The 23,980-nt window shown below is 48.2% G+C and overlaps 1 protein-coding gene across 1 annotated transcript in view; it reads left to right on the plus strand.

Annotated features, from left to right (window-relative positions):
• Window positions 1-1,113: 1,113 nt before the first annotated feature.
• Window positions 1,114-23,980, plus strand: part of RASGEF1C (RasGEF domain family member 1C) — a 36,844-nt gene continuing 13,977 nt past the window's right edge. Inside the window, exons 1-8 of the mRNA XM_019506197.1 lie at window positions 1,114-1,437; window positions 2,923-3,045; window positions 5,917-6,054; window positions 13,607-13,819; window positions 16,470-16,544; window positions 21,232-21,327; window positions 23,598-23,700; window positions 23,793-23,872. Coding sequence (XP_019361742.1) covers window positions 1,129-1,437; window positions 2,923-3,045; window positions 5,917-6,054; window positions 13,607-13,819; window positions 16,470-16,544; window positions 21,232-21,327; window positions 23,598-23,700; window positions 23,793-23,872 — 1,137 coding nt within the window. The 5' untranslated portion in view covers window positions 1,114-1,128. The remainder of the gene's footprint in view (window positions 1,438-2,922; window positions 3,046-5,916; window positions 6,055-13,606; window positions 13,820-16,469; window positions 16,545-21,231; window positions 21,328-23,597; window positions 23,701-23,792; window positions 23,873-23,980) is intronic.

The raw sequence follows: 23,980 nt of genomic DNA on the forward strand, positions 1-23,980 counted from the left end.
CTTGAACTCCTAGTGCTCATCCCAGCTTAAACCTCCCAGATGCAAGTGGGCCAGTGTCTTGTCTGATGTACCTGTCGCCCCCTCTCCCCGCTGGGAGCAGAGCAGTGTCTGCAGGTGATTTCGGGGCCAGCTGGATGCATGTTGCAGCCCGAACTCGAGCCATTCTCTATATCCCCAAGTCGGACCAAAATGATTGGGCTGACGGGGTGAACGCTAAAAGCAGCCTGTAAATCCCAGCACGAGCGGCCGCTGCAACAGAGACAGCAGGAGTGCAGCTAATGCCAGGGCTGTCAAGGCCTGGGGTCTGAAATCATGCACTTGGGTTCCCACGTAGACACCTAACTACGTGGCTTGGTAGTCAATGTTCGGAGCACCCAGTGGCTCGTACCGTGGTCAGCGGGTGCTGAGCACCTGCTAAAATGAGAAGATTTACTGAAGCGTGCTTGTATAGTGCTAGGAGACCAGTTTCAGGCTCCGGGGATTAACAGGCTCTGCCAAAAAAAATTACTGATGTTCTTGGCTTTTTCGCGCTTTCCTATTATTCCTTCTGTCTCCTTTGTCCTTCCTCTGGTTCTGTTGCTGCCTTCTCCTTTCCGAGTCCCACACACGGCCGCCCTCCCAGTGCCCGTCCCCGTCTCCGTCTTTCCTCCTCCTCGACTCTCGCTACTCCCATATCCTTCCTTCTCCTTCTCCTTCTCCTTCTCCTCACTCTGCAATCCCTCACGCCCCCTCCCTCATCTCCTGGGAGGCACGGGATCTTCAGCCTGGGTCCCGAGCCACAGCTGAAACCCACCCTCTGTCTCCTGGCCTGTGCTTCAGTTATAGCTCCATGGGTATGGTGGTGCCTGCTTCAAGAGGCCCGTGGATTCAGGTCTGCGGCTTCCCATGTTGTCCCGAGAAGCTGCTACGCGTCAAGGCCAAGTGTGTCCTCTGTGCGGCAATCTCCAGGGCCAGGAGCAGGGTGGAGATGGGACAGTGCTGCTTCTGTTACTCTGTCTGGCAGGGGTGCCATGAGCAGCTGCTTTCCTCCTCCAGAAACAAGTCTCCTGTTTTCTTGCAGCAGGTTTCCCAGAGCAGGGGTGGTCAAGAGGCAGCGCTGTGTGTCAGTGAGGGCGTTGCATAGCCAAGATGGGTCGCTTGTCCTACAAATGGGAAGCCCTGCTTGTGGTCTGTCTTAACCACCAGGTTGTTCCTGTGCCCCATGGGTTCAGGGCCTCCAAGCTGTCTCCTGAAAGGTACCTCTTTCTCTTGCAGGAAGGCATGCCCCAGACGCTGAGCTCAACCAGCATGTTCGCTCCCTGCGCCTTCAGTCCCCATCTACACTCGTCGAAAGAAGATGACCAAGGTGGACTGATCTTCCAGGATGGAAACCTCACCTCAGCCTCTCTAGATGCTTTAATCCAACATCTCATACCTACTGCTGATTACTACCCAGAAGTAAGCAGGGTTTCAGCTTAGCTTTGATGAATTGGGGCACTTTATGCCAAAATGCAAATGTGCCCATTTAAGAAGTAAGAGGGATCGTTTGAAAACTGATACAATTCAAGTTTGGTAAATCGACGCCTTGTTTTAAATGTTGTCGCGCTGCTCTGGTAATTGTTCCCATGCAAGAGCCTTCAGTTCAGGATCCACTGCCTGGTTAAATAAGACAACAGGAAATAAAGTGCTGGTGATGATGACTTTGCAGTTTAGCAGGAGGGGGGCACTTAAAAATAGCGGCACATCCCAGAGAGGCTTAGTTGTCGGCTGAAGCAAAATAGCTTTGAATCTGAACTAGCAGAAAAGTAGCTGAACTTCAGAGGCTGCTACAATCACCCAGACCGCTCTGTGCGCATGCGGCTTTCCCTGAGTGAACATCGAGCCACGGCTTATGGCAGCTCATAATGTGCCTAGGATATCCCAGCCACACTCGTAGAGCCTCTGCACATGAGCACAAACCCTGATCTTTGTTTCACCGGTGTAAATGCAGAATAACTCTACTGACAGAATGAGAATCAAATCCAAGAGGTCAAATTCTCCTCTTACACTCACGCAGCCCTTTTGACTTTGGTGGATTTGCCATGTCTCGGTGGAATTGAGGGCAGAGTTTGATGGGAAGACTTTTAAGTGGTAATGCGTCCCAGTGCAATGGCCTGTATTATGAAGTAGCAAAGAGGGTGACTGAATTTTGGGCAGTTTAAGGGCCCAGGAAAGGTATCAATGCAGAACACTCAGTGAGTCTTAAATTAGCAAGAGCTCATTTTCTGATCAGCTGAAAATAAATGATAACAAAAAGGAGAAAAGCAATAAAAAAATAGATAATGGCCAAATTAGACTGTCAGATTTGTTAGTAGGCAGCGTGTGGGTTGTGAAAGATTTTACTTGCTCTTTGGGGGCAGGGGTGGGTCTGTGGGAAGGAGCCTGAAGGTTAGGATGCAAAATGACTTTGCATACTATTTAAGGATTCACCCTGGAGATTCATGCATACATTTCAAACTCCCTGGAAAAATACCTTTTGAATAAACATTTATTCTGTGGACCTGACATTTCAAAGCTGCGGTGACTTTTAGGTCTGTGTATGACTTTCCTAGGGCTTGGCAGTAGAACTGCTCACAAGGAAAGATGTGTGTTCACGTGCTTATAATTTAATAAGTGCAACATCATCTTCTGCTTGTGAACCTCCAGGTAGACATGCCGGGGTCCCTCGGGCAGCCAGAAACCAATCAGTCCAGCGTCACTATTTACAGATGTGCTGTACCCATGTATGTGTAAGCTCAAGGCGAGTGTGTGCCTAAATGCTTGTGTCCCTTTATAAATGGGGGATCAGAAGCAGCTGTGCCTTGTAAGAAGGGCAGGTCTAGAGATGGCATTCAAGGCATTTCCTGGCAAATGTTGCATGCTCTCCAGCCCTCTGAGAATAGGTTTGCTTCTTTGGCTCCGCAGAAAGCCTACATCTTCACATTCCTGCTGAGCTCAAGACTCTTCATTGAACCTCACGAACTTCTGTCCCGGGTTTGCCACAAGTGCATCGAGCAGCAGCGTCTCGATGACCCCGTGCTGGATAAGGTGAGTTGTGTTGCACTGGGAAGGCTCAAAGCCCTTGCAAGGGGCTGCAAGGGCAGGGCTGATGGAGAGCGTTGTTGGGGTTGTCCTGAACGCATCTGTGGTCACCTCCTCTCTGTCTGTACGAAACCGTTCCCAGAAAGGTTCTGGTCGTCCCTGGGAACCTGGCATAATTGCATCCTACTAATGTCATTGCTATCCAAGGGCAGAGCTCCAGGTGCTAGTCACTCCAAATCCTCTTCTAACTTCCCTTTCCCTTGTCTCAGTCTTCCCAGGTGATTTCCCTTCTCACTTATTTAAGGCTCTGATCAAGCCTCCTGGCTGCAAGGAGGGAGGATTTAAACCTCACACTGCCGATTGCAGTTGTCAGCCCACCTCACTCCTTCCCGTTTGTACTTAATGTGTCTGCCCTTTTGCTGTCTTGCTTCTGGTACAGTATGTAACAATTCCCTTCGGCCTTACCTGTCACTGTGAACTCCACGTAATAGCATGCAACTACCTATTAACCTCCCCTTGTCTGTACTGACTGATCGTTCCTGTGTAGCAGTGCCGGGAAGTGTTGCTTCCTCTGCCATACAAGGAATTGTGTTCCCCACCTCGGTCCTGGGTCTCAGGCACAGCCCTGGTTGGGCAGCATCCCCAGGCCCAGCCCCTGTCCCACTCGCTTCCTCACCATGGGTGCCTCAATCTGCGCCCCCCCCAACCCCGTTGACTTACCTGCAGGCAGCTGGGGGAGCTGCTCTCCACTGCAGCTGTGGCTGTATTCCTGGCCACGTGCATCTGTGCACACATGTATAAACATGGTCCCCCCGTGTCCCACTCCCTGCAGGCCCTTGCATCTCTGCCAGCCTGCAAGGGGGACCCTGCCAAGTCCCACATTTTTCTGTGGTGAACGGAAAACCCGGATCCTACACAATACTGAGAAACCAGGACAAATGCTGTCCTGGCAGCATGCAGCCTGGGACTGGATGTTCACATTTCAGGACTGCCTCTCCCCGAGGTGGGCCAGGGCCCTCGGGCCCCCACGTACTCAGCACCTATGCGTGATGCCCTAGTTCTGTCCCAGCTGGCGTATCGTCTCGTGATTGCTAAGCATGGTGACGTGGAGAAGATTGTGCATCGGTCTTGTCATATTCTTGTTACTGAAGTATCTGACTTATAAAACTGTTGTCAGTGATAAGGCCTGTTCCTTCCATGCTCGGGGTCGTACAGACCTGAAGCCAACTAAGTCTCAGGTTATGTGCCAGATGCTGAACCCCCTATATTATGTGCCAGATACCTTTTTAATGAACATTTATTCTACAGACCTGACATTTCAAAGCTGCAGTGACTTTTAGGCCTGTGTATGACTTTCCTAGGGCTTGGCAGTGTAACTGCTCACAAGGAAAGATGTGTGTTCACGTGTTTATAATTTAATAAGTGCAACATCATCTTCTGCTTGTGAACCTCTAGGTAGACAAGCTGGGGCCCCTTGGGCAGCCGTAAATAAATCTGGTGTCACTGGATCCAGGAAGAGCACAAAACAACTGCAGCCGCTGCTTCTGTCTGAAGAAGGGTGTTTGTACCCGAAAGCTTGCAAAAGAGAAATTTTCCAACTATTTTGTTGGTCTAATAAAAGAGATCAGAATTACCCAAAGAACCTTGTCTGCCATGGTTGGGCTAAGCTTTTAAACACTGGAAAGCCCTCCTCGTGAGCATCCTTTCTACCCAGACTCAGCAGCATTTGATGCCTTGAATCGTGTCCCGTGACAGCACGCAATTCCCTCCTCCGGTGCATAAACTGAAGTAAACACCAGTTCGCGCAGCTGGATAAAAAGACCCTCCCTGCTTGCAGTCCCAGCAGAGCCTTTTCCTTAGGAGCCACCTGCTGATGTCCGAGTGTATGCTTGGGGCAGGCTGACACTAGCTATTTTTAGAGCTGTGGTACTTTGAAACCTGTTGTTGGTGGAAAGCTGAACTATGCATTTTAACCGACTTTGTTGAAAAGCAGGGAGCTATGGAGCAGAACGGTATCATTTTTCCTGATTACAGGGTGCTCGTTAGCTACGGGTTGGAGGATACACCAGGAAGCTGCTTGTTTTCATCTGCATTTTCTGTAAATAAAAATGCTATTGTTTTCTGGTGTTTTGGAGCGATTTGCCCTGCCTTCCTCCCCCCGCTTGTCGTTCCTCCCTTGGACAATGGAAAATGAGCGCTTTAGAAGAAGCAGAAACTGGGCATGCATTGAGTTACATACTGCTGCACAGAGAAGGGTCTGCCCCAAATTCTCCTCACCATCCCACAACATCTCCAAACTTATTCAACACTTGCATAAGGAGAAGAGGGCAGTATAATCGGTAGTCAGCATTGGGGGAGGGACGTTACTAACATGGCTCACTTCTATGTCTGTTCTTCCCCGCAGGATTGCAGACAGTGTCCACTAAGTGGTAGATCCTGCCTGCCAGAAAGCAAAGCAGCAAAAGAGTCCTCTCCTTGCTGCCCAAGAAATATTTAGTTTGCAACCAGTAACCAATGGAAGTGTGCACAGGACTTGAACAGGAGGAAAGATTGTCTGTTTTGGATTGGACAAGGCCAGATCTCTTAAACAAGGGCAGCAAAGTCGCCTCAACAAAATGTGTCCCTCTGCTCAGAAATGGGCAATTGAGTGTGCAAAATACGTGCATCTGAATGTACAACAGCACACAGGCACTCTGAGTTTGCTTGCAGAAACGTGCCATCTGTGCCCAGGTGATTTGTTTGCAGGTGTGCCGATTCTGCGGACACAACCTTAAATGCCTTCTTTAGAAATTTGGCCCCAACTGCCAGCCAGGCATTCTTCATGACTTTGCCAAATGGGTTTTCAGCCTGTCTTCAGCAGTCTTGTTTCTGTTTCAGGCCCGGATCAGAAAATTTGGACCCAAAATCCTGCAGCTGTTGACAGAGTGGACAGAAACATTCCCCTATGATTTCCAGGAGGAGCAGATGATCGGCCACTTGAAAGACATGATTCACAGGATTGCTCCCTGTGACGAGGTGAGGCTGCTGGTGTTTCGAGGTGCTGGAGAATGCTATGCTCAACCGGTTTTCCTTTTTCCCTACTATGTTTTATACAGTGGGTCCACGTCCTACTGCCGAAGGCTTTCACGAATGAACCCAGGTTTCATGGATGAAAGCCATCATAGTTCCACCGAAAGCGGTGTTCATCTTGGTGCTGATGTGGCTGTAGTATTTGGATAACTTGGATAGTTACTAAGTCTTATTCCCCTCTTTTTCCCCCACCTCCCCATGCCTGTCTGCAGAAGGGAAATGTTCTCTTTTGCAGATGAGGAGGTGAGGCACAGAGCGGGTGCCATGATTTTCCCATGGTTTAGGCCAAAGCCTGGGGAATGAAACCCCTGGCCCCCACTGAAGCTCTGAGTCCAGTGTGCTAAACCCCTGTACCCAAGCAGTGATGGATGCAACCTGCCGGTGGGGTAACTGTAGCCTATGTAGGGCAGGGCAAGTAGCCAGATTCCTCTCAATTTTAGAGGGCTATGTGAAGTCCTGGCTTGATTGAAGATACAGAAGTAATGCTGCTTATCCTGGAAAAGATGCCCTCCAAGGGCATTTGCAGTCCTCTCTGTCTCCTGACATGAAGCCTCACTTTCCCAGTTCTTCCCCACCTCTCCTCATCCTTGTTTCCTTGCATTCTCTTCCACCTGCATCCCTCATTTTCTATCTTTGCTGTTCTCCTTCTGGTCCCTCTCAGCTGCCCCCAAAAACTGCCCTTTTTCTCCCCCTTCGGTCACTAGCAAGCCCTGTAGGGGCCGGACTCACTCCGCTGTGAAACAGTCTCCACAGATCTCATCTCTGAGTGTTGTGGAGGCAGGATCCAGAAGCTGAACAGACACCAAACATCGCATTCAGAGCCTGGCTTGACTAATACCCCTGGGATTCACGTTAAAGACCTCGAGATCAATGGGCCAGAACATTAGCTCATTTTATATCCTGTTAACTTTTGGCCATAAACACTAAGGCTGGGGATGAAGGCATCAGGGACTGACAGTGTTTTAGGGATCCCGTGTCATAGGGTGGCTTTGGGGAGAGTTTAAATGCTGAAAAATTAGCTGTGGGTTTCTCCGAGGGGCTCTGCCGGATGTGACAAAATTAGGATGGCGTCTGCTGTCATTTTCCTGGGCCAGAGTCATCCCTGAGTTACACCAGCAGAGGCTGGGATGAAGCAGGGCACAAAACATGCATTTCAAGCCCCTCTTCTGGTAGAGGCGGGTAGGCAAGAAGCAACGTGACCACTGGACCTGCTGGCCCAGGAGAGACCTAGTGCCCAGGAAGGACCCTGAGTATTAACGTGCTCCGGTGCTGGTGCCGCCTCCACACTGACACTACATTCCCCAGTGAATTAAGGAATAGTCCTGCGATGACAGCTGTCAAAATGCCACGTGCACATTCAGTCTTGCACAGCTGCAGGCCCCATGCTTCCTCTCTGCCCCGTCATGGGCCTATTGTGTTCCCTCCGCATCCATCAAATGCCCCCAGGAGAAGTCATGTGTGAAGAATGCAGGGGCAGGCTCTTTCTTGGCCCCTGTGAAGTCCCTTGCAGGCGCTGCTGTTCACCAAACACTGCTCCTCTTGAGCTTCATCGCTTCCATGTCACTCGCGCGACGTCACTGGCACTGCCATGCTAATTGCAAAGCTGCAAGTATTCAGCGCGATGCCCTGACAGTGGCTGGCTGTTGAAATAAGGGGGAGTCATGCTCCGAGGTCCACTTCTCTGTGGCTGTAAATGTTAATCGCATGACCAAACCTCTGCATCGCACTGAATATTCATCAAATATGTCAAGTGAAGAGGTCCTCACGGAGTCGGATGCTGCCTGCGAACAACAGTGGCATTGATTTTGGGATTGCATCTGCAAAAAGAAGTTGTTTTCTTACGTGGTGTTTCCAACGACTTGCAACTGCATGCACTCCTGGGACAAAACTTACAACAGAAGAAGTAATGTCCTTTACAAATGGTGCATCATAGACCCTAGAATATGTACAAGAGTGACAGGTGATACAACAGCAGCGTCTCAACAGAAAGCTGTGTCTCAGCTTATTTATAGTCCATGATTGCACTGGTTGCCTTTTGGCCTTAAAATATGTTTACTCTTTGTGCACCCAAGTAGGAAAGCAGGGGTGGATGGGATGTTAGCAGGACGTGTATTCAGATTCAGCCTTTGGGAACATGGAGGTATTAAAAATAGCACAAAGCCCACGAAGATAATAAAGAGAAGGGCAGATAGTGCACTGCGAGTCTCTAATTACTTGTGGGTTAGCCACGGGTCGTGAAAGAATCCTGTTTCCATTGACAACGTCAAGGCTCAGCCTGGGTTTGAGGCCACAGATGTGTGTAATCCAGTAGGAAAAAAAATAATTGGCATGATTGAAGCAGAAAGGAAGTGAGCCGGGACCCGCCCATCCACATGAAAAACGAGAGAAATGGAAGCAGCTGCGATCGGGCTGGGCTGGCACAGCTGCTGGCATGGTGCTCATGGGCAACAGGCTGGCATTGCTGCGCCGGAGTTTGGCTGGCCAGGCAGGGCGGCCAACATAAAATAATGCAGGGAGAAAGGGCAGGAGGGCTCTGTGGGATTGCTGGGTGAGGCTGCACTGCAGCAGAACAAGACGAGAGGGCCACGCTGACTTTGCTGCCCTGCAATGGCTGTGCTGGGACTCCCAGGGCTGTGGACTGGTCCTCTGGGTTGGGAATGCTGTGGATAGGGGGACAGGGATTTTCCCCTCGGTCCTGGCCTCCAGATAGGCACAGTACATCTTCCACAGCAGTTCTTCTCCTCCTGGGAAAGAAGTCAGTGCTAGAGTCACAAATCACTACCTGAGAGCCTGGGAGGGGAGTCTCTGGCCCTGGCACCCCCATTCATCCCAGCAGCCTCCTGCCTCCGACCCCACAGGCTTTGGGAAACCAGATGAGGCTGAGCAGTACAGGGGTGATCAATAAGTTCATCAGGGTGCTCACCAGGATCTGGGGGAACGTCTGCTCACCAGAGCACCCCAAGGGATGACAAGGTCAAACGGTCACAAACTCCTCCATGACCGTTTCAGGCTGGACATAAGACTGTCCGAGCCCCCAAGGTTTGGAACAGACTGCCACTGGAGGTGGTTCAAGCACCTACTTTGAACGCCTTCAAGATGCATTTGGATGCTTATCTTGCTGGGATCCTCTGACCCCAGCTGACTTCCTGCCCCTGGGGCGGAGGGCTGGACTCGATGATCCTCCAGGGTCCCTTTCAGCCCTGATGTCTATGAATCTATGTGGTGAAGCCACTGCTGCACTGGGTTGGCCATTACTGTTGTCAGTGGTTGTATGTATTGTGGTCACATCTGGATGACCACATCACAAAGAGGGTCCCCGCCACAAAAGCTCAGTTTGATCCTAAGATTGTAAGTTGGTAGAAAACAAGGCAACAGGTGGCTGCAACCACATGGCGAACATCAGAAGCAGCGTGCAGTTGACCTCCAGAGTAGTCCTGCATATCCCAGTAGTTGTGGCTCGACAAGGGATGGATGACGAGAAGAAAATAATTGGTGTTGGCAAGTGTCCTTTAACGGCAGTCCGGGTGCTGTGCTTTACCAAGCGCTTGTCAGAAGTGGCCACCAGGCCTCTGGCACTTCTGACCTCAGAAAGAAATAACCAAACGGCCTCCCCGCTTGCAGGTCTGGTTTGTATGGAGTAGATGCTGCACGACCCTTGTCCTTTCCAGTGGGAAAGATGTGTCTAAAATCCAGGCTGCTCTCGTGTGGGGAAGGGCATTGTGTGGGGATTGCGACGTTGTACCTGTGCAGCTCCCCTGGGAGTTGTGCCTCTCTGAGCAAGGGAAGGAAGAGAGCTCTTAGTTCAGGGGGTGAAGAGCTTCCTCTGCCTTCCTGCTGGCTGAGCCAGAAGGGTCCTTGTCACCTCTGGGGTTACCTGAAGCCAGATAATCTGTGTTTGGAGCAGAAGGAACAGGAGACGGGGGAGTTACCAACGCAAATAAGAAACCTAATTCAAGATAGCTACTTTATTTTAAGCTGCCGCACCGGAGAAGAGCTCAGATGGTCAAGATCAGTCTTCTGCATACAAAGCATCTGCTTATTTGCCACGTGCTGCTGGGATGTCTGATGCATACAGCAAGCGCTCAGGATTCAACCTCCAAGCACCTGCAGCTCCTGTTGCCTTTGCTGGGTCCCCTGAGGGAACTCAATTCATCTCTGGATTGGGCTCAAAGAGTTGTTCTTCAAATATTAATATGAGCTGTAATTGCAAGAGCTTACGCCCGAGCAAAAGCAATAATTAATTTAGGAGGAACTCATCTCCTCCACATGCAAATCTCCTTTGTGAGGAACAGCAGTTGGGCTGCATGAGTTGCTTGGGGAAAGGTTGCCACTGTTGTGAATCTTGGAGGCTACTGCTGGGGAAGAGGCATTCAGTCCAGGCTGCCTAGGGCAATATTAATTTCCCCAGCGGTATATTCTTCTGCCCTTGGCCAGCAGTTTGCAAAGGCTCTGAGCTGCGCTTAGCAAGGTGTGCATTATTGCTGAGAAGCATTTCTTGCCAACTGCTGTGATTTGCACTTAGAGAGGGAAGTTTTTCAGGCAAAACTTTGAGCTTTTGAGCAACCTGCTGGGGTCTGCCATCTTCTGGAGAGCTTTCCTGGGTGAAACTTAACTCTTTTGCTTAACCACTAGGCAAGAGCGCTCTTCTTCTGCCTGTTAGTGATGTAGAAGGGGGCAGCGTGCGGGCTGGTGTGGAGCTTTCAGTACATCAGAGCATCATTTTGCAACGAGATAATTGCCAGCAGATGGGCCTAGAAGAACAGTGCATCTAATTGAAGGTGCTATTTTCATTTGCTGGCCACAGTTTAAACAAGGCAGGGAATACATCTGTAATGGGAAAAGTCAATAAAGCTGCTTTAAAATACATGGAAATGCTTCTTGGAGGATGTGCTCAGCAAAATGAGTCTTTTCAAAGTGCTTCTTGGAGAATTTCACTTTATAAATAATTCTGCTTCTGTACGTTTGGTGTTTCTCTTAGTACTCTTCATTACGTAGTAGGTTTATGTGCATCTTTGTTTCCCCTGGCCTGTGTTAGATGCATGTGAAAAGTTCACCAGGAAGTCAAGTGAAGCTGGATAGTTAGACCAAAGTTTGCCAAAAGGTTTGATAATGCTCTTGAATCATTCAAGAAATCTTGGGCTGATTTTTGGTCTTGCATCCAAACAATGAAGAATGATGTTACTCCACAGATAGGACTCACTGAAACGTTTTGTGGAAATGTGGGGTTTGGATTTTAAAACTGTTTATAAAAATGGTCTACTTTGGGTAGAAAATGGAGATTTCTGTCTTTGCTCAAGAAAAAAGAAACTTCCTCAATCCCCAACATATTTCAGCGAAAAAAACCAAACCCAAAAAACCTGAAATATTTTGGAATTTTGACAGTATTTTTTGGTATAATAATTTTTATTGGGGGGGAAAAAATCAGTGTTTTTCCCACAATATAAAGTCAGTGTGACAGGATTTGTTCATAGGGATGCTCAACCACAGCTGAAACATGAAAACCAGCATGGATGCAAACCAAAGATACTGCTGACTGGTTTAGATCTAGCCCAAAAGCTATGAAACTCTGTTTGAAGAATGACCCATGTGAGTCGAGTCTGGTGATTTCTCTTGCATCCGAGTCAATGAGGCGTAGATGAAAGCTGAACCACGTATCTGCTTTCATAGCAATCGCCGTAATGACAGAGAGCAAATCCTGTTCCTCTCCCCCTTGGCGCAGCCCTGCTGAAGTGACATGTGCAGAGGAGGTGGAGTTTGGCCCAGCACCTCATTTCTTCTGGTAGGAAAGCCAAAGCTGCAGAAGGAATAATGCAAGTAGCACATGTGGCATTGAAGTGACCCTGATGAAAACAGGGTGGGTGTCAGCACCTTTTTTAAATCTTTGAATTCATGGGAGAAGTCCAGGTTTGGGACACAGCTGGACATGCTGCATATTGAGGGAAGCATGGGGTCCCACTCCTAGTGATCTGGGCATGTAGCATGGGAGTGTCACCAACACAAACCACTGATCAGTCCTTTTCCAAGAGACAGTTGCTGCAGTGTGTGTCCCTACCGTCTGCCAGAGGCTTTCCTAACATTTCAGGTAATGATGCTGTGAAGCTGAAAGGAAGCTGCTATGCTCTACGTAAGCTCCCAAGTCATTTGTGCACAGTGATTCCCATAGGCGACCATCTGCAGAGTTGAACCTAGGGCCCATGTCTAAAAACACGAGCTTCTAAAATACCAGAGCTCAGGAGGCAGCAACAGACTCACACCTCTATATCCAAGGTAGCCCGTGGGAGGAGACAGAGTCGTTGCTTGGTTGGCTTGAGCTGCATACTGATTTGTAATAGTTCCTATTAATGATACCACAGGGCTAAATTGCATCCATTTGAATGACAGTTAAGGAGTTTTCCTCTTTGCTAGCAGTAAGACTACCTGTGCTGAGAAGTGTAGTTGCTAATGCACCCTGCTGCAACCAGCGTTCCCAAATGACTGTGGCTTATCCTTGCTTGGCTAAAACAGACAGTGCCATGGGCAGCAAACCCCGCGCACACAGCTCAGCAAGGTGGGCGCGTGTGCAGCACTGATCTGCCCACTTAGAGGATGCAAGGCTTTAAGCCACCCCATGCACACGACCTGCTGAACGTTTCTTAGCCACCGCTGTGGATTTGGCCCAAGCATTAATTCACAGGGCCCTAAAATGTTGCCCTGCATTGTGGGTAGGTTTTATTAAATAGAAATCTCTGCTTACTGAGGCCTTTTCCCTGTCTCCCAGTTGTCAGTTTTATGACATTAGCATCTGCCTATTGTGAAAGGTGACAAGAGCACTTCAGCCTGTTCCTTGGGACTTGTTGCTCCTCTTACAAAGTGGAATCCAATTCCAAAGTCAGCCAAGGCTGCCCGATGATGATGGTGCCTCCTGCGTGTGCCGCAATGACTGGGATACTCGATAAGCTCCACTTCACACAAACCAACATCTTGTACAGTAAATGCTCCCAGCCCCACAGTGCTCTTACCCCTGGCAGGGCCTGCTGCTTGAAAGCCCCAGTATGCTACAGCAGGGTGCAAGGCAGACAGATGGAGGGAAGCGCAAGTACTAGGGGCCAAGCTCATTATTACAAACATCCCTAATATGTACAGCCACTCAATCAAAATTAAAGAGTTGGGACCAGAACCAGCTCCAAGGCACATTAGTATAAATGTTGAGCAACTTGCTGGAGGAGCTGTATCTCTCCTTCCTAATCTCTTCGGTCTGGCCTTGGCAGAGCTCGTTTGGTGCTGGTCCGCGGGTTGGGCTGGTGCAGCGTGGAGCTGGTTTCTGTGGTGCGGAGCCAAGGGTGGACCTGTAATTATGTCAGCTAGTCATTCCAAAACGAACGTGTCGAGAATAAGGTGGTAGGTAACTTGTCGGTGGCTTGGGGATGTTTTGGACTAGAAAAGTGCAGTCAAACACTCTGTTGTGGAGTCCTGGAGGGCTGCGTAGGTTCATCTTCTGCTCGGCTCTGTTTTTCTCCAGGCCTACTGGAAAAAGATGAATCAGCTTTTGCAAACCCTGGATCAGAAGCTTGCAACCCTTAGCCCTGGGCAGGACGGCATAGTCAAGATCAGCGCGGCTGTCTCCGACAAGCTGGTTGCTTTTAAAAGTAAACCCCCCTCAATTCAGAGAGAAATCCTGAGTGTCTGCAGCGACCCTTACACGCTGGCTCAACAGCTGACACATGTGGAATTGGTAAGTAGAGCTGCCGTCCAGCTTCTGCATTCAGAGGTAATATTTGACCGGCCTGGCACCTGCCGCAGTTGAACACCACTAAAATGCACACGCTGCTGCCGCATATTTGGGAGACTCTGAGCTTTGCAGGAGGAGGCATGGTTCAGCGGATCAAAGCAAATGATTGAGAATCAGGGTAGGTGCCACGATGTCGTGGTCTGACAGGGCAGGTCCTTTAGCACCTTTGCCTGCCCCGGCTCGTTCGTCTGCGAAGTGAGGGTGTTTCCTTGCTTGATGGGGGGTCACAAGGTGTAGTTCATTCACACCTGGAGAAACCTGAGAGCCCCTCGAACAGGAGGTGATGGGGAACGGCTGACTTCTGCTCTTGGTTGTGTTTGATACTGAAGATTTCTCATTGTTCTTATCCAAGGCTGATGCAGGAGGCGTTTCCATGCCTTGATCCTTTTCTGTCTGTGGTTTCACAGGCCTGAAATGTGAGCTCTGGCCGCGTTCACACACAAGTCTTGGTTGTTTTCCCCCCTCTTGATGCAGTCAGCTCCCAAGCCAGTGTTTAACTCTCGCGCTCTCTTGTGGCTGTGGCGGTGGGGTCTTTGCCAGCATGGGGCAATCAGCCTTTTCTCCTAGCCAGTGACCCCTATGCATGTGGACACCACGTGTCCTTGACTGCAAAGATGTGGTGACCTGCGTACACCGCTACTCTACCCTGCTTCCTCTGTTTTCACGCTGGAAGCCCATGGTGGAGGCACGCTCACTTAGCCTCTCTGAGCACGTGACTAGGACTTCGAGCTTTTGACAGCTCAAAGTGAACAGCATTACAGACTAGAGAAGCGTTCTGTGGCAGGGGCTTGTTGTTTTTTCCCACCCCATGGGAGAGCTTCACCCTAAGATAAGGCCCCTTCTAACTGGATTGCAGTCTGCAAACTGCAATGCGTTGGAGCAACCTGGGGCTTTCACTCCACTTCGCCACCAGCATTGTTCCACTGCACCAGAAGGAATTAGATACCAGTTTCCTATTGAAACGCCATTAGGATTCAGGGCCCAATTTAATACCCGCTTGAAAATGCCACCCATAATACACAGTAGTACCCAGCTGGTGTGTACTGCTGCTTATCAGCAGATCTCTGTGTGCTTGATCGTGCATCCTCGGGATTATCCCCATTTTATAGATGTGAAAACGGCACAGACTTGCAGTGTGACTTGCCCATGGTCACTACAGAGGCTGAGCTGAGACTGGAAGGTGGCTCCCCAGATTTCCAGTTTGGGGCACTATCTGGTAGGCCACAGCGGCATAATCGTATTTCCCCCTCTAGCAACAAGAAGTCATTGCTCTTGTTTACAGAAACACATAACTAATGTTCTCTCCTGCTTCTGTCTTTTGAACCGAATTGTGCCCTGGCAGTACGTGAGGAAGTCAGTGGGAGTTACACAAGTGTCTGAGTTCAAAACATGGCCCCTCGGGCTCTGTTCAGTTAAGTAATAGATTCACTTGCCTTGGTAGTATCCAGCACAACTTAATTGTGATGCTGATGCAAACTGTTGTAAACTATCGTGCCTCACTTCTAGTGAGGCATCATGGTCTAGTGCACTTGAGATCCTTTGATAGACATCAAATCCCAGGGAGGCAGTTTTGGGCGCAGTGGGAAGCAGCTCCCTCCAGTGTACAGGGGGAAGCTCTGTTAGCTGTGTAAGGCACGAGGACGAGTCATGTACCATGAAAATTCATTTGAGAAACACTGTGCAGGTCAGCCAAATGCATACCGCTCATGTCAAGCAGACCTTTCCTCAGAGGTTACAGCTCGCAGCCTCTGATCAGGGCAGCTGATTGTTCAGGGAATGGAGCTGAGATCCTGCGGGGGTAGGATCACAAACACTAGTTTCTTTTTAACATGCAACTCCTCTTGGGTTTTGCTTGTGATGTGGAAAAATATGGTAGCTGTCCCGCTAGCCAGTGGCGATCAACACGTTGCAGGTATGCTCAGGGACCAGCAATTGGCATCCTAGTCCCTTAGACGGTGGGGAGCTGGGCCCATTAATTTGTGATATCTAAGCACTTGCACCTTCAACACTGGACATCCCCTGTACACAGACAGCGAGCAGCCCTGGGGCCCAGCTGACCACTACTCCCTTTCAGTCTGGGCAGGGCTGGGACAGTGATACTGTTGGGCCCTCGCTTGTCACTGCTCATTGGTAGATCCACAAACCCTGTTATCCCTGTTCACAACACGGGGCATGGAGATAGTGGGCATGCCTACACGAGATGCTGCATCTCATGTGATGCGCTACTGCACAGTGGTAGCAAGCTAAAGCAAGTACTAAATATCTGCACGCTACCAACTGCACGGTCAGGGGCACATGTGGACGTACCCACTGAGAGAGAGAGTGGCTAGGCCAGGGTCACAAAGTAGATCGGTGAAAGCCAAGAAAAGCCTCCAGGTCTCCTGACCCCCAGCCTGGCGCCTTCTCGACTGGAGCAGGATGCCTTCTCTTTGAGAGGATTTCTATTGGAGTGAAAAGCTACCTACATAGCACTTCATTAATCCCTGGTTAAGCTGACAACAAAAAACTTGACTAGCAACTCTAAAATCTGACAAAGCTGATAATAAAGAGTCTAGGTGTGCATTTTCATTCTCACTGTCTTTCCCCTCCAAAGGAAAGGCTGAGTCGCATTGGGCCTGAAGAATTTGTGCAGGCGTTTGTGCATAAAGATCCTCTGGATGGGACCAAGGTAGGATGTGGCAAATGTTTCCTGCAATTGCTTTCTTCTAGATGGATGTTTGCGGTGAGATGCACAAAGCTAACAGTGAGTGTGGTACAAGAGCTATTGCAAAGGTGCTGGGGGCACTAACATTTTCATGCAGTGAAGATAAGCTGATGGTTGAGCTTTCTCACTGGCAGGGCATTGCCTTGGATTTCTGTCTCGCTGTTCGAACCTGAGACTGGCCACCCATTGAACCTGCTAAAGGCTTTGTGTAGACTACCTTTGTGCAACCCCAAGGGGACAAATCCAGTTCTCTTAGGTGTTTAGGCCTGATCCTATTTCACTGTCTTGAGTCCAGGAATAGCTAGTGCCTACTTCTATAGGTCACCATTGTTTTAGCTTTCAGTTTGAGCCATGAAAAGCCGTGTGGAGGAGGAGGAAGACCCACCTCGTGTTACCCCTAGTAATGTTTCCTCTTATCAGGGCAGTTGGTTTATGGATGTACAGAGCCATCTGTTTCCAATGTCGAAGGCATGAAGTTTTTGTATGTAATGTGGCCTAACATGTGCCCAGAACCAGAATGGGCCTGTTACAAATCGGTGTGTTAATCATCTGTAGCATCCCATTACATAACACCTTTAATTTCTAAGGCTCCTAAATGGGATCAGGACCTTAGAGCTAGGCCCAAAGCCCATCCAGTCAATGGGAGTCTTCCTGCTGGCTCCCGTCAGCTTTGGTGCAAAGCCTCAATGAGGTCATCAATAACAGGAGTGATGTCACAACACATTTTGAATTCTTTTTATATATTCCCCCCCAAACAGAGATGAGGGCAAATCCTGCCCTGAGGATGTGTGCCGCCTACTGAATTCATAAGCGTTACTATCTTTGACACTGGAAAGAGCAAGAGAAAATCTGTTGGCCAGAGCCTGTGCATTGTAATAGCTTCTGATGCAGAAACAATATAGACAAATAAAAATGGGGGAGTGTGGCCCCCTTCTGCTTTCACTGCAAAATTCCCCTGGCTTTCATCTGGTTTTATTGGGACAAAGCCATGGCTTCAAAGCCCATGAGCGCTAATAGCATCCTTTGTAAAAGAGCTTTGATGTTGAAGGGTTGTTGGAGCTCTCTGAGAGCTCCATGTGCTGCAAGTAAAAGAGCCCTGCAAAAATATGTGTATATATATACTGAGGAAGGTGCTGCCTTGGGCTTACAAGGAGCTTAGAGACTGTTTTAATGGGAAAGGCTTTTGCTTGTTGGGAAAATAACTTCTGTTATCTAAATGAGGTTGGATAACAAAGGCAAACCTGGAGCTAGTCATACTTTATTCCAGACCCTTAGGGCAAGGTGGGGAGCAAAGGGAGGGTCTTTCCTGTTCTTGCTAGCTTTTCTAATTTTCCAGCCTTTCTGGGAGTTGTGCCACCACATGGTGGGGTGGGAGGTGGCAGGGTGGAATTTAGGCCTGATATTAATCTTCTTCTGCAGGGCAGTTTCTGCTCATAATTCATGACAGCACATTGCCTTTCTGTCAAGTCCCTCAACCTCCATTGATTACAGTGGGAGTCGAGGTGCTCAGCATTTCCTGGTTCAGGCCCTAAACATTAGGCGTAGCTAAAGACCAACTCTTTTACTTTGTAGGGCTGCTGCCTGTTTTAGCATTTTCTGTCTCCCCAGCAGGGCTGATTGTTTTGCCGAGCCCAACTGAGAAGTCGAGCTGAGCCAGCCCCTTACCAAATGGAAGTACCAGCATAGACTCAGAAGGATGGAAAGAAAGTCCCATGCCTCGTGCAGGGCTGAATTTGGCCTCCCATCTTTTCAGATATGGTTCTCAGAATCTCAAAATCTGTTGCTGTTATGGTCTAAATCCTTCAGTCGTTCCGCAGGAGCTACTCCTGTTGACTCCATGGATGACTTGACGCAGAGCTTGTCCATAGGTAGAGTGTAGGAGAGTGGGATTTGCAAAGCTAGAGGAGCGAGGTGCAAGTTTCATTTGAAGGTGTAGATGTGTGGACAGCATCTGGACACCTAACTTTCTTTAAGCACCACTGAAAATCCCAGCACAAGTCTAAGGTCAGCAGGTTCCACCCTAGGGGCTGGCCATTCTGCTCTCTCTGCTTTAGGGGATTGCCAAAGAATTGGGAGATTGTGACCAAAATGCAAACTAAGATATCAGCAACCTACCTTTATCCTGCATTAGAGCCACCAAATTGAAACAGAAAGCCCGTGGAAGAACAGCAAGATACAAAGAGTAATTAAGGTTGAGAAGCAAATCCAAAGCAACATCAGGTACAGAGGGCGATTCCAGAATAAAGACTAGAGAGAGTGTGAGAGTAATGGCAGAGGTGGGAAACCCAAGGATGTTGACTCCAGAGGTCACAGTAAATCCGAGATGTTTCAAGCTAAGACAGGAGCATAGCGGTCATTGTTATACATGCTCTTTAAGCACTTCTTTAAACACTGATACAGTGCATTTTGTGCTGGAGTCCATTGCTCCCGGGCGCTGCATTTGAACATGTGCTTGGGACTGCAAGTTGAGCCAGGTCAGAGCAGCTCCAGCTGGCAGGGCGCCCCGGGGGTCAGCCTGCCAGCCCAGGGCTGCTCCGATTCTGCTCACTGTGATGCAGAGGGGCTGGCTGGGGCATGAGGGGGCTCCAGTGCAGGGCTAGTGAGCAGGTACACCCTGCCCTGAAGCACCCCTGTGCCCCAGCCAGCCAAGTTAGCGTCTACATGTGCATTGCTGCTCACTAAAAAATCTCCACAGCAGGATAGTACTTGTATGTACAAGTACTAACCTGTGGCGGAGTTTATTAATTTATTGTGGCCTAATAGGGCCGCATGTATAAACACTAAGACATTTACTGCACAGCTAATTAGGCAGCTCCACATTAAACATCTTGTGTAGATGCACCTGGAACAGCTCTAAGATACAGCAGCTCCGGTAGTCCGTGGTGTCTAGCAGAGAACCATATTGCCCATCTGTCCTTTGCCCTCCTGCATAGCTGCTTGCTAAAGGTAAAGCCTAGGAAGAGCCCCATACTGCATACAGCTGTCTGCTCCTCATCCCACGCCAATGGTGCAGTTTACACCAGTATAGGTATTGACCCAGCCATGCACCAAGGTAACAGCATTGTGTTCCAAACACTGAGGGGGTACACCTGTCCCCAAACCATAAATATGTTCTCATTGACTTCTTATAATTAATTAACAACAACACTTTGATTAGCAGTAATGTTCAGCAAAATGTTGTCTTAAAATTAAAATATGCGATTTGTTGCGAAGCTGCCTGATGTGATTTGTTCCTAGCCCAGAGGTGAGTGTGCTCAGAGGGTTCTCGACAAAGGGCCCAATTTTGCAGAGACTTGTTACGGTGACCACAGAAGTAAAAACAACGTGCGTAAGCAGTTTTTACAGGCCTCTGCCACTGACTGACTGGGGATTTCTCTTTTAAAAGATGGTTTTTCAGTTTTTTTTCTTCTGTTGATTTGCTGTTTATAATCTTCTTTTAAAACAAAGATTTATTCTGCAGAAATTCTTTGCAATGCTAAAAGCAATGCGCTTTTTGCTTCTATAAAACCTTACCCATCCACAGCTGTAAATCAGCATTTCTCTAGTTTAAGCTTACGCCTCTTGAGCCTTAGATAGTTGCTCAGCTTACATGGTATCATGATTTATTTTCCCGTAGATAAGCTCTGCCTGTTTACTCTCTTAATGATATTTGCTTAAGGTTTCATTGGGATGGTAAATTATCACCTTTTAATAAAATGAGGGTATCACTGATTCCCTCTAGTGGATGCTAATAGATGTGTAACTACATTAGGGAAGCAGATAGCCATAAGCCCTAGATTGGAGGTCCTCAACATTCATCAAAGTTGGAACTTTTAAAGGAGGTTTGAATTGTGGAAAACCCAAGGACACCTCCTCAGCTCAGGTAAACTAACTCCACTGAAGTCAATGGAGCTGTGATGATCACTGATACCAGTCAGCAATCTGTCCCCACACCTATTAGCCTGCACTGTCAAACCCCGGGAAGGGATTTATTGTAAGACATCTTGTCACTGAAGTTTGCCTTGTATCTGAGTGACCTGTTTCAAAGCAACCTATGAGACCAGAACCAGGTCAGCCAAGAAAATATTATCCCAAAGGAAAGAAAGAAACAACCTATTTTTCCAAAAAGAAGCAAGTGCAACTGCCTTCTGTTGTAGTTGCCATCCTTTTTCTTAACCACATTAGCGATTCTTTCATCCGGGAAAATGCCATGGGCAATCGCTTCTGCTAAACTACAGTAAGTCATCGAGTCAAAGAGATGCACTGATTGTGTTAGGGAATATGGTGCTTGTCTTGTATTTCCATGCATATTGTTGCTCTTTGAATATTGCAGTAGTCAATCAGGCTGTTAATATTCCAGGGAACAAAGATCAACATAAATTGCATTGGTGAACATTTGCTGTAGGCAAAACGGGGCTGTTCTTCATACACTGCTTTGACTTGTATAAGCTGACAGACAGAGTCAGACCCCACACATCTGCCACCCACCTACTCACCCACTGACATCTGTAACTTCATCCGTAATGCAAAGTCCATTGTGCGTGTGAGAAGGGGAGATTTGTGACAGAATTATATGAAAAATAATCACCCTTTGGTAGCACGTATCTTAAAGCCAACACCTCTGTGAAATACGCTGATATGTCATTCTCTGTTGGGTTTTTTTTTCTCCCAGACTTGTTTCAGTGAACAGAAGAAGACTAGTAACCTAGAAGCCTATGTGAAATGGTTCAATAGACTCTGCTATCTGGTAGCAACAGAAATTTGCATGGTAAGTGAAACGCACACGACTGTTTCTTACCACGTGCTTGATGTGCCAGTGTGAGATGGGACATTAATAAGCAAACCTTGAGATTTAATTTTCATGACCCAACTAAATCTCTTACATAGGTTTTAATGATATTATCCTCATAGGTACACAGTGGGAAATGACAAACATTACCAAACTGAGCTTTAGCGGGGAAGCCGCATTTTATTGCTGCAGACTGTGCAGAGCAGGGAGCTGTGAAAAGATGGGCTGTGCTGGGGGAAATAATCTTATTGGATGAGTCAGTTTGGGGGTTTATTTTTTCTCTCTAAAATATTACAGTGGAGAATGAGAAGTAGAGGGATCCTTGTACTATTGGTCTTCCCAATGCTGTGAATCCATTTCTCAAGTCCAAATGGACCTGCTCCCATCTTTCCTTTGCCATAAACTAAAAACTATGAAAGCAGGTGGCTCAGGGAGGTAAGAGAAATGAGGGCTGCCCCAAACTTGCCTTGTCCCTTCCCCATGCCATCTCTCTCAGCCTCCAGCCCTTCCCGCTCCAGCCCTATTTCCTCCTCCGTGCCACTCACCTTGTTTGAATTCCCTCCGCTCTCACCCCTCTACCTTGGCTCCTCTCTCTTCTCTTTTGGCTCATTCCCCACTCGATACAAGCACAGCCTAGTGTCCTTCGTTCTTAAACGCCCCCCCCCAACGTCTTTGACCTTTCCAGTTAGGCTGAATACTGGCCTGTCTCCCTTCTCCCTTCACCTCACACCTCGTTGAATGTTCTGCTTCGTGTCCCGGATCCCTGCCTGCACTCCACTTTACTGAAACTCCTATTTCCTCCTAGCCTGGTTTCAGATCTGCTCTATTCACACCCTCCGAGATCCCCCTTCTGCCCTTAGATCTGTGGACCAGGCACCCTTCCCTGTAATCTCAGCTTGTGTGAACCTGTCTTCATCAGGTTCGTCTTCCAGGCCTTTGGCCATTCCTGTTGCATCTCTTTCCATCGCATTCGCTGTCTGTGAAGATCCCACGGGGACATCTGCTAAGACCTTTCTTCTTCCCCGTCTATGATGTATCTCAGATCAAGCTCATCCCAACTGACCAGGAGCAGTATGAAAGTGACCCTGAGCTCCAAGGCTCACTGTTGTCATTATGTCCCTGTTGGCACCCATCATAGGGCTCTTAGACATGTTGCTCATGTCTATACATCTATCCAGATATGTTTGGATTCTGTAAATGTAACAAATGTTTTACCCGCTTTAAAAATGTAATACGAAGGCTAGGAACAGTAAGTGGATATGGAATCTCTAAGTTCTTAGACTGAAGTTTGCTAATGACTGCTCAAGTTTGCTAATGTCTGCTCAAGTTTGCTCAATAAAGTCTGCTCAAGTTTGCTAATGACTCCGTATTGTAGCCATTTGGTGGTGGTTTGGTGACCCATCTGAAAAGAACATGGGGGTCTGAGTTCATGCAGTTATAACCTGCAGCTGCCACCCAGATGATTCAGGGGAGCATGCTACTAAAAGTAGCAAAAGAAAGGCCACACCAGATGAGCATGTGGTTGCCTGGCTCATGCTGGGATGTTCTCCTATGTGGAGGCAGATGCAGGTGCTCGGGTCACGATGGCTGTGGCATAAAACTTGGATAGAGGAGAGTGAAGGAAGCAGTAAGCATAAGCAAGTATATATTTTGGGGACGCTTCCATCCCTTTGATTGGTGCCGTACTGCAGCTGTGCATTAAGGAAGAAATTCACTGCCCTGAGCGGTTACTCTGGAGATTTCTATTGGCAATACATTTCCCTTTGCAGGGAAGGGGTTTTTTAAATGTATTTTGAAAAAAGCCATTCATAGGGTAAAAGTGATGTTGTCATGTAAGCGATGAAACCCTGGCCTCAGTAAAGTCTGCGGTAACATTTTTATTGACTTCAGTGTGGTCAAGAGTTCACCCATGGCATTGGGTATTTTTGTATATATTTGATGGCTTTAGAGCCATTTGGAAAGACTCTCCCTGTAGTCAATAATCTTCTGGTGTCTGGCACTCTATCTCAGTCCTGGCTCAGTGGTTGAGTGTGCCTTAACATGCAGCAGCTTTTGTCACCATCTGCAGAGAAAGCTTCGATGCTGGAGACTGGAAGGCAGAAATGTCCATTAGTCTCAACAGGATTAGGAAGTGGTTGGGGCTTTCTAGAATCTGCTGAGTGAGCTGGAAATGTCGTTTTCCCCAAGCAGGGCACAAGTAGTATTTTGCATGCCCTTCCCTTACCTTATTTTGTTTCCATGGTTTTCAGCCTGCAAAAAAGAAGCAGCGAGCGCAAGTCATAGAGTTCTTCATTGACGTCGCCCGAGAGTGCTTTAACATCGGGAACTTCAATTCCCTCATGGCAATCATCTGTAAGTAAATACTTCAATGCGGCTGTTTTGGCTTCATACAATGGATGTGAAAAGAGCACCTGACTCTTAACTCTCTCCTTCCTTCCTCGTAGCTGGGATGAACATGAGCCCAGTTTCAAGGCTAAAGAAGACCTGGTCAAAAGTGAAAACAGCCAAATTTTTCATTCTTGAGGTAAAAAAAAAAAAAAAAGAGAGAAGTTTCTCTATTCCTGTTTGTTTTTGGACTTGGTGGTTGTTGAATGTTCACAGCAAACATATTTTTGCATGATGTATGAAGCAG

Source organism: Gavialis gangeticus, unplaced genomic scaffold, assembly GCF_001723915.1.
Source record: "Gavialis gangeticus isolate Ggan-Ray unplaced genomic scaffold, GavGan_comp1, whole genome shotgun sequence".
Taxonomy (NCBI): Eukaryota; Metazoa; Chordata; order Crocodylia; family Gavialidae; genus Gavialis; species Gavialis gangeticus.